General features: G+C 41.5%; 1 protein-coding gene across 2 annotated transcripts; it reads right to left on the bottom strand.

The window, feature by feature from the left end:
- Nucleotides 1-1299: 1299 nt before the first annotated feature.
- desma (desmin a) lies at nucleotides 1300-9501 on the bottom strand. Of its 2 annotated transcripts, XM_040148624.1 has the most exons (11): nucleotides 8825-9501; nucleotides 6375-6435; nucleotides 6060-6155; nucleotides 4920-5081; nucleotides 4694-4819; nucleotides 4356-4466; nucleotides 3907-4016; nucleotides 3675-3727; nucleotides 2950-3041; nucleotides 2623-2661; nucleotides 1300-2089 (listed from the first exon to the last, which is right to left on the bottom strand). In XM_040148624.1, the coding sequence occupies exons 1-11, from the start codon at nucleotides 9403-9405 to the stop codon at nucleotides 2048-2050; spliced, it is 1473 nt and encodes a 490-aa protein (XP_040004558.1). In that variant the 5' UTR covers nucleotides 9406-9501; the 3' UTR covers nucleotides 1300-2047. The 2 variants fall into 2 exon arrangements, with proteins under 2 accessions (XP_040004558.1, XP_040004559.1); XM_040148625.1 differs by lacking the exon at nucleotides 2623-2661 and having other exon boundaries at nucleotides 8825-9405.
- Nucleotides 9502-10388: the final 887 nt, after the last annotated feature.

The following is a 10388-nucleotide window of genomic DNA, read 5'->3' as shown; positions in this document are numbered from 1 at the left end:
ATCTATATGTATTGGTGTATGTGTCAGCCAATAAGTAACAAGAAACTGCAGCACCAGTAAAATATTCCACATAGTGAGCATTTTGGCGTATTCTGTTTCCTTCCTCTCATTCTTCCTCTGCAGCTCAGCTAGAAAACATAGCAAATAGTAAAACAAAGCATCAGGTCTGGTTGAGTTCATCTTCATGATTTTTGTAGTGATGTGGTCTGACTTGTAGGTTTCAGGCTACATTTGCTTTGCAGCTTGATAACACACTACAGTGCAGCAGTTATGTAACAACAGGCGGTATAACTTGCCGCACACTGAGTCTGTCAAATCAGAGGTGCATTCATAAGAAGTGTGTTCTACAAATGAGCTTTTTTAAAAAGCTTTTAGCAGCACAAAAAGCGAGCCAAAATGAAGATGCCATCAACATGTACTTTCCCCAGCTGATAGAGGAGGGGTCAGTGAGGTCGAATGGCTTCATTCAGTTGAACAGAGGAAAATGCGGCCCTTTTTTTATTGACTTATAATGACTGGCAAGCTGTCGCCGTAGACAGCAGCGCGAAGAAATAGTGATGAAGACAGAAGGCTATGACCAACATGGTTCCACTGATTTCTGGAATAGCAGTGAAATGACTTCCTTTCACTTCCTTTCTTTCTGTACTTCCTTTCTTTTTTGTGCTTTATAATCTCTCGCTAAAACTTCCCCTTGTTTCTTTTCCTGCATGTCGCTGAATAACCTTTTCATTACAGTGGTCCCCTCTATTTTTCTCATTTTCTGTCTGTACCACCCTCGCGGTCTCGCTCTCGTTCTTGCATGATCATTTATTGTCTGTATCTGCATCTCCTCTCTGTCCTCCTCCACCCCCACTTTTTTTCTTTTTTATCTCCACTGACATTTTCAGTCCAGTGACTTCATAAACAAACCGCACAGACTGTAATTCTTGGTGCTGTGCTAATCTGCTTTCTGCTGGAAACAAAGCACGACCGGGACCGGCTCATTAACAAGCCATTGTTCAGGTTTCTCTGCACCAAGACCACTCCTGTTACTGATAATTTCAACAGAACTGCAACTCCCATTTTCTTTATAGAAGTGAATTAAATGTTGACAGAAGAGTGTTACGCTTGGCTGGGAAAGCTAGTATAATTTTTAGAAACCTAATATAGTCCACATAAGATGATGAATGCAGTGGGTAGAAACAGTTCATAAGGGAACCAATGAAAAGGCTCTTATGCTGGGCTGTGTACAGACACAAAAATCAAAGATGTTCATTTGTTACAAAATCTGAACAAATTGTCTGACTCTCAAGTGACAAATGGTGATAATAAATGTCTTTATTTGAGATTTTTGCCCCAGTGACGCACCATAGCATGGTTACCCATAGACATACAATCAAACAACCAGCACATGCTTTTGAGCTCAAACTTAAAACATGACTGAGTTCCTTTTTCATTAGATGTTTGTGTTCCTGACATGTATCAAACCTTTGACCAACAGCTCACTTTCCTTAAATCGGTTACACAAATAAAAGTCCTCCTTAATCAAGTCACACAGTATACTTGTGCATTTGCACAGAAAGACTTGGAATATGTGCAGTTGAAATTACTGTCACGATAATACTTTTTCAGGGCTATTGATCTGTCTTGCACCTTGCAAACTTCCCTGTAGATACTGGGCCAGTACAGCTGCACTAAAGATTTTTGTTAATTAAAACAATACTGTTGCCTTTGAATTATTTTTTGTAGACAAGACATAAAAAATTCAGGTATGGAAAGTAGCACAAATAAAATATAAGTTCCTGGAATGCCCTTTATTTAAAACCAGGCTAAAGCCAGGGCATTGTACTTCCACAGTGCCTCTGTACACAGTGGATTGTGTAAAGATGTATACTGATTGCATTCACTTTTATAACTTTGTGTTTCCATTTAAATTAGCCATCGTTCTGTATCTCAAAATGGGCTCAGCTTGTAAATCGTCATTGTAGTGGTAGGAATATTTAAATGTTTTTACCAGTTTTTTTATTAATTTATTATCTATAGTCATTCTGATGTTGCCTCTTCTTGTTTACATGATGTCTTGCTGGTGCTGTGTGGACTCGCTGACCACCTGAGGAGGACGAGAAGAGATCATTTAAATTGTAACAAAAGAAGTAAACAACATTCATGACCTATGTTAAAGTCTGCAGAGTGTTGCAGATATGTATTCTCTATCAACAGTGAATGGGCTGATACTGATGCTATTGTTGTTCACCTTATAAGTGTAGTATTGTTTGGAGTGAAGTGCCGTGCAGGGGTAACAGTAACCACTGACAGTGAAGCTGCTTATTCATGGAAGCCAGAGTGGAGTGTTGCTGCCTAGGTAATAGTGTCGATACAGGGTCGATGCAAACTACAAGATTTCAGGCATTCAGTTAGAGACTAGAAATGTTGCTGCAGCAGAGATCTCAACTCCAGGAAAGTGTTACCTCTTTCCCCTGCTGCCAAATGCACTTGTGAACTTTAGGCTATTTTAGATGAAAATGCAAAGGTGGAGAATAAATCAAACCTAATGGAGACATTTTCTTTTTAAATCTGGTAGTTTGCTGAAACCCCTAATGAACAGATGTTAAAAAGTAGGTGGGACACTGGAACCAGACTTACACACTGGGCATTAGCGCCCTGGCTCATAGAATACTTCACCTGAATGGGAATATACAGTAACAAATCAAAACAACTCAGTTTAGTTTTTCTAATTATTAATGTTATCTCTTAATAGCTAAACTATTGTGGTGCAACAGTTCTACTAAATCATATACTGTATGTTCTGTGTGAGTCTGGGATACCTGTGCATGGACTTCTTCACTGAAAAATATACGTTATTATATATGTTATAATTGTGTGTGTGTGTGTGTGTGTGTGTGTGTGTGTGTGTGTGTGTGTGTGTGTGTGTGTGTGTGTGTGTGTGTGTGTGCGCGTGTGTGCTCAAACCTCTCCATCACGGGTCTCGATGGTCTTGATGAGAACAGTTTTCTTGGAGTGAACCTCTGATGAGCGTTGCTGCTGGGAGTCAGGACTGGTCTCTGTTAGAGCACAATCATACAGCTCTTAAACTATTTCATAGGCTCATACATTAAGCTTTGCTACAGTTCCACGAAGCTCATTTAGCTTGATATTAGTTTATTATTGCTCCTAGAGGGTTAATCGGCGTTGAACAACATGATGATGTGCCTTCAAACAGCCTGTGGACTGCTAGTATGACTGCCACTTAAAAGTGTAATATTAAAACTGATATACAAAATCAGCAGTGCTAAAGAATTACGGCTGTAACTAATACATCATCCCTAATTAGTGCTCATTGTTTTTATTCAAGCAGCCCCAAAGTGGAGCACGAGGAGGTATTGGCAGAGAGTAGTTGCATGTTTCAACTCTTAATACAGCAAATGAAGAGGCTAAATTGTGAGTTTATTGATGTGTGGCTTTGTGTTGATTGCCTCTGTGAATCAAAGAGCCACAGATGTTTTTGACATGTCATATATCACCACACTGTGGTCAGAATTTGACACTGCAGATACGCAACATCCAATACCCTCAAAATAGCACCTACCATATACAGTCACAAGCTATATTTATTCCCCCATTCACTCATCTGGAATGTAAAACGGATTTTATGGGTAATCATGTGTGAAGGGAAGAATGTGTAGTGTTTTTACTACCTCTGAATCCAATGGAGGAATAAGCAGACTGGACAGGCAGAGTGGTAGTGATCCTGTAAAAAGGATGAACACATAATGTAGCATTACAAGTCAGTAATAACAGGAAAATATATACACAGCTAATTAAAAATTACACATTTCAGTGAGAAAAGTAAGATTATGATTGAATGGGGATAGACAGTTTGGGAATAATACTGTTTGACTTTACCCACACACAGACACACACACAAACCTGCTCTCCTCTCCCTCCAGCAGCTTGCGGTAGGTGGCGATTTCGATATCAAGGGCCATCTTCACATTCAGGAGGTCCTGGTACTCTCTCAGGTGGCGGGCCATATCATCCTTTAAATTAATACATTAAAAATTTTTACTGCCTGCTCAGATTTATACCTCACCTAACAAAAACGTTAACTAGAAAAACAGCAAAAGGCCTGTTTTGTATATATAATATATGTAAAATCACGAACACAGACAGTGTGCCCGTAGGTTTCAGCTGCACGCAAGTTTGCTGTCAATTCATTTGCATAATCAGTGATACAGTGGCTAAATCTATGAGCTCTAGTCAATGATTACCACCAAAGTTAGCAATATCGTGAATTCTGTATTTGTTTTGACACTACTCTTTATAATCTAGTGGGTTCGTGGACTAAGGAGTCAGTGTAAAATCTCTTTTCTAATTACCTTCATCTTAGCAATGTCTTCCTCCAGCCGTGAAATAGTATCCTGGAAACCAGAAGCCTCGCGGCCCATGCGATCCTCCATATCTCTCATCTGGCGCAGCAGAGACTCATTCTAAAGGGGAACAGAGACATGAAGTTAGAAGAGGGACGAAGTGGTCTAAAAGCCTGAAACAGAATGAAAGAGAAAGAAAGGAGGGGAAAAGGGAGGTGTGTTTCGGCCAAAAGTATGCTTATTAAGAAAGAAAGAAAAGACAACTGTGGTATAACCAGAGAGAGAAAAATAAACTCAATTTATTAAATTTATTTGAATAAGTGTGAGAAGTTGAACCCAATACTCACGGTGCCTTTGAGTGAGTCGATCTCGCAGGTGTAGGATTGGATCTGGTGTCTGTACTCCATGCTCTCCTGTTTGGCCTGACGCAGTGCATCATTGTTCTTATTCACAGCCAGGTTCAGATCAGACACCTGAGGAGATGGGGGAGGAGGTTTTAGCAGTGCAACAGCAGAAAGAGACTATTTGTGTGTGTGTGTGTGTGCGGTGTATGCTTATGTGCTTCCACTGTACCTTAGACTTGTACCAGTCTTCAGCCTCTGCAATGTTCTTGGCAGCGATGGCCTCGTACTGCATGCGGATGTCCCTCAGAGCAGCAGTCAGGTCGGGTTTGGACATGTCCATCTGGATCTGGACCTGAGTGTCCTGCATCTGGCTCTGCAGCTCACGGATCTCCTGCAAGGTGGCAAGAGAATAAAGAAAATAATTTGAAACAGACAAGAAAAAAAAAAAAAATGGCTGAAAGCTTAGAAAGGAGAAAAGAATGAATTTGGTGGGGATTAAAGATAAATAAACAGAGCGCGAGGTTCTCGTTTAAACCTTGGTCCTGGCACAATTACAACACTTTCCCACTAACTTGACATTGGAACTCAAAAAAGGGCAGGCTTAAAACATAAGTCAATAAAGTCAGCGTAAGGCATCCTCCATCAATGACGTTTACATGTAAATAAAGACAAAATATAAAATGTCAAACTATGAATTTGTTCAGTTGTGTACCGATGCAACGTCATTCAAATATTATTAGAAATCCAGAATACAACAGGGTTGATTTGAGCAAATTTCAAATTGGTCAGCTTTGGTCCCACTCAGCTGTCTTCTGGTCTAACCAAAGGATATAAATAGCTTTGCATCTGTTCACATGTGCACACAAACGCACACACAGACACAACAGCTGACATGCTCTATTTAACCTATCAGCAGTTCGGCATTTCTGAGAGGTCAAAGTTGAGGCAGACTTTATGACAGGAAGGGACCTCAAGCATGCCAACATGTGTCCTTTGATGTCTGCAAGTGAATGTGCAAAAATGTATCTGTTGCTTATGTTGCTCTTGCTCTGCATAAGAACTAAATGTACAATTTGTTGCATTTTCGTAGAGGGAGGAAGAGATTAGAGAGAAAGGGGGTGAGAATTTGTAAATGTCCCTAATAAATATCTTTTAACATCAGTGGGTGTGTTTAGGTGTGAAATATTTGATCCCTGCGTGCTGCGTGCCTACAGAGTCTTAAATCTGATATTACAGTATATCTTCACACAGATCTGTTATATGATAGAGTACGCACCCTAATGACACACATAGTACGTAGACATATTACTCTAGATGTGGTGGCCTCATTGGAGGCAGCCAAGCAAAATTTATAGTCAGATCAACAAACCTCCTCATGGATCTTTTTGAGGAAGGCAATCTCCTCTTGCAGACTCTCAATGCGTCTCTCCAGGTCCAGCCTGGCCAGAGTGGCATTGTCAACATCCTGGTTACAAACACAAAAACACAAATAATTATAGTGAAAACCAACAGAAAAGGTAAAAAAAAGGTGCAACAAGAACAAGAAATTGAGAGGCAGTTGAGAGGAAGACCGTGGTTGATGAGAGATAAAAGGGAAAGTTGTGGTTTTTTCTACAAGCTTTGAGGAGAAATTGGCTAAAGATTGAGATATACAGGAGGGATTTTATGTTCATAGAAGACATACAGCTCTGAAAGCGGACAGGTTGTTTTCAGCCTCTTCCTTCTGGTGAATCTCCTCCTGCAGTCTGGAGAGAGCAAGAGCAGCAGAAAGGGAGGAAAAAAAACAAAAAGAAACAGGAAAGTTGAAACATAGGTGAATAGAAAACACAACAACTGTGTTTGAGAGCTTTGCTTCTTCCCCAGGGATCCATTACTAGACAGATAAACTAGTGACCACCTCTCATTCCTCCGGCTTTCCATTCTTTGCTCTTTTTGACTTCCGGTAAATTTATAAGAATAGAACTGACTTGACAATTGCACATCACAAACTAACGTTTATTTTTTACATATTCCCCCATATACACACACTCACACACACTTGCTCTTTGAGTGCTAAAGCTGCGGTGCAGCTGCTCTCACACTGTCAGAGTCAGAAATATAACAGTGAGAATAGTATAGAAGTCTGCCCTTGGGTGGTACTGTTTCCAGAATTAGTATTTCACTATGCACCCTGAACAAATGGGAACTGTAGAAACCTGTAGAAAATGCATGCAGAGACGCCTCTGCCAACTGCAAAGGTGTCTCTGGTTCAGGATTCACTGGTTGGTAGTTTCTGCTTATTCTAAGGTTGTTAAATGCTCATTTAAATAGCTTTGCAGGTGTGAATGTGCAATATTTAGGAAAATGTTCCATGAAAAGCACAGTTTTAACAGACGTGAGTCAGGAGCCGTAGTTATTAATTTGATATACTGTTAGGTAAATTTTATTTCCTTTTTTCATATTAACTGGAACAGCTGGACAGCACTTAGCATATCATTAATACTTAAAGTGTTCCATAGTGCCTCTGCAGAACATATTTTCAAGAAACTTTTCACCTGTGCCATTCCCATTAATAGCCCGGTAGTCCTTGCAGTGTCTTGTTTTAGCTGCTGTTGTGTGTGTGTGGAAAGTACATTTTATGTTTTGTTTTTTGCTGGTACAGCAAACTGTCTTGCAGGAAAAACAGAAGTTAGTCAGATAATTTAAATTTAGTGGCAGGTGGTATCTTTAAACTGTGCTATCGTTCTCTGGGTGTGTGTGTGTGTGTGTGTGTGTGTGTGTGTGTGTGTGTGTGTGTGCGTCTGCAGGCGTCCATTGTGACTGCTGGCAGGCAGGAGGTCTCTGTGAGTATTTTTTCATCTTAGTGGGAGCAGCAGGTGCTTTGGCAGGCTTCACTCAGTGCTGCTGGCAACAATTTAAAAAAGGCTGATAACGAGAAAGTGGGTGTTTGAGCATGTGCATGTGCTGTGTGCATGTGTGTGTGTGTGTGTGTGTGTGTGTGTGCGCGCTTCTATATACACTTAAATTTAAGTGATGTTGCTTGCTGTTGCAGTGACAGAAATTCTAAATTCATAGAGCTGACCTAGTAGCTACAAATAGCCAATTCAAAGATAAACCAACATCACAGCTCTCTCTCTTATCTCTCTCTCTCTCAAACACACACACACAGACATGCACACACACAAGCTATGTGTATTTGTTGGTCTTTCATAAAATTTTCTTAATTTTTCTAAGTTTCTTCTCTCTTTGTAAACACACACACACACACACATAACAGGCTGTATGTATTCATCTGTTTGTTTTCATCTGTCTACTTCCCTTTCAATCTGTCTCAACTTTATTCCTGTGAGTCTGCAAGTCTCTCTCTTTCTCTCTCTCTCTCTCTCTATTTTTCTCTCTCGCTCTTCATTTTCTTCATGCAATGTCTCCTGTGAATAAATTATAAAACATCTTTGTTAAAGGTTGGTGGACTGTAACACTCATTAAAGTGAGCCTATCCTCAAATCTCTCTTACTTTGTTTCCCCTTCCTCCAACAGCATAGCGACACCTCTAGAAATCAATGAGTTGATGATTTTAACTCTTCTATTGCATTAATTGGGATAACTACCTTAAATGCTCCCCTTATTCTTCCCCTGCTTTCCTTATCTCACGATTTTCTCAACCAGCAACCTCCAGCAATTTGCCGCTCTGTATTTCAAGTGTGTACCAGAGACTGGAAATGGGAAAAAACACGAAATACAAAGGGTTTTACCTGTTCAGCCTTGTAAAAACTATTCAAATGAAACAATCCGGGGAAGGAACATCGCTCCTCAGTCGGAATGACAACTCGTCGTGTTAGTAGAAGGGCGTAGAAATTGTTTTGCTTTATAGGGCTCACAGGCCAAAAAGGTTGGGAACCTCTGATGTAGGCAATTGTTTGAGGCGATTATAGAAGTACCGTGTGTCAGAGACTAAACTCAAAATTAACTCCTGCTCCTTCCTGCCAAAGTGCATCTCTTTTCTGTCATATCGTTAAAGCCATAAGACATATCAGTGTCCCATATTCACGTACATACATATATATACAAATCCAGTGACATTACAAAACCTAATTTATTCCACCCTTTCTTATCATTCATCCACACATTGGTACAATTTAATCCATCCCAGTTTACCTCAGCTTAAGTTTCTGCAGGTCATCAGCAAGGTTGTCTCTCTCCACCTCCACTCGGGCACGCTGGTTGGAGAGGGCCTCTATCTGCCTCCTCAGCTCCCTCATTTCCTCCTCATACATATCAGCCACGCGGCCGGGCCCCTCGCGACCCCTCAGCTTCTCGATCTCCACTGTCAGTGCTGCATTCTGCTGCTCCAGGAAACGCACCTTCTCGATGTAGCTGGCAAAGCGGTCATTGAGGTGCTGAAGCTCGGCCTTCTCATTGGTCCTAGTGTTGAGGAAGTCCTGGTTCATGGCATCAGCCAGGTTGAAGTCGAGTTTCTCGCCGGCATAGGTACGCATGGCTGTAGAGGAGCTGAATCCAGCTCCCCCAGCACCAGAGGACACCCTGTAGCTGGAATAGGAGGGAACGCCAGTGCTCTTGACCTCGTAGACTCTGGTAGACTTGTGGCTTGAGGAGGAGCTGCGGCCTCCTCCTCCAGAGGAGAAGAGGGAAGACATTGGGGATGAACCAACGCCAGAGCCGAAGGTGCGACGGTACGAGGAGGCAGTCTGGGCTGAGGAGGAGTAGGATTTGCTCATAGCTAGTTGACTGCTTGGTTGGCTTGTGATCTTGATGGCACCGCTTGACGGGCTGAGACCCAACTGTCCCACTGGGCCACTGGGAGGGAAACTAAGTGAAGAAATACCAGGCTCAGAGCACAGCTATTTGTAGATTTACCACACCCACTCCTACCCCAACCCCTCCTCTCTGTCCTCCCTCTGCCTCCATTCACCCAATTCTTTACTCCCACTACCTCCTTCCCCACGCCCCTCCACTCTACCTAAACCCCATTTTCCGTTTATTGATCGCTTAATCTGCATTTTAAATCGAAGCCCAAACCTGAAAAAAGTTCACATTTGACCCATTTTGGAAGATTTCCCCAGGTATTAAGATTTGAAATGAAAATTTTCCCATTCCTACCTCAGGTTACTTTTATCTAATCATCTTAAAATTTCAAACGAACATTAATGGTGCTTTTTTAGAGACTCTGGACACTTTTGAAAACCTAGGAGGTAGCTGTTGAAAGCATAATCGTAAGGCTGCTTTAGTCGAAGTACAAATTAAGTCTTATTTTTGGTAATTTTGGCTTTATTTTGGCTTCCTTTTTTACATCCCCTCCCCCTCTTCAGGCACTCTGCTCGTTCCTCTCCCCCCTTGTCACTCCTGTTTCCAGCCCTCAATTCAGCTGTCGAAGGGGTCTGGTTTCAGCTGCTGGAAACGACAGCGGCCTCCTGTGTGTGTGTGTGTGTGTGTGTGTGTGTGTGTGTGTGTGTGTGTGTGTGTGTTCTTGGATGGATGTATGATTGAGTGAGTGAGCAAGTGAGTCAGTCAGTATGTCAGTCTCTGCATTTGTGTGCAGGAACTCAGACGTGGGAGGTTGTTGTAGAGACAGTACAGGCTTGTTTAGTTAACTCGTTCACATACAGGGAGGAGAAGTGGATCACAGCCTATTTTACCTCGCCATAAGTAATCTTGAAATAGCTTCACATGTTTGAGATAGCCATGGCATATTTACTGTAAT

This window comes from Xiphias gladius, chromosome 16 (genome assembly GCF_016859285.1).
Source record: "Xiphias gladius isolate SHS-SW01 ecotype Sanya breed wild chromosome 16, ASM1685928v1, whole genome shotgun sequence".
Taxonomy (NCBI): Eukaryota; Metazoa; Chordata; class Actinopteri; order Istiophoriformes; family Xiphiidae; genus Xiphias; species Xiphias gladius.
The sequence above is the reverse complement of the archived record's forward strand: the minus strand, read 5'-3'. Positions and strand labels throughout refer to the sequence as shown.

Bases quoted from the DNA above. Each gene is read 5' to 3' on its own strand.
- desma (XM_040148624.1), bottom strand. From the start codon at position 9,405: ATGAGCAAATCCTACTCCTCCTCAGCCCAGACTGCCTCCTCGTACCGT. The intron at 6,156-6,374 runs GTATGTCTTCTA...GTTTGTAACCAG, and splicing joins ACCTGTCCGCTTTCAGAGCT to GATGTTGACAATGCCACTCT. The intron at 2,662-2,949 runs GTTTGAGCACAC...ATTCCCATTCAG, and splicing joins TCGAGACCCGTGATGGAGAG to GTGAAGTATTCTATGAGCCA.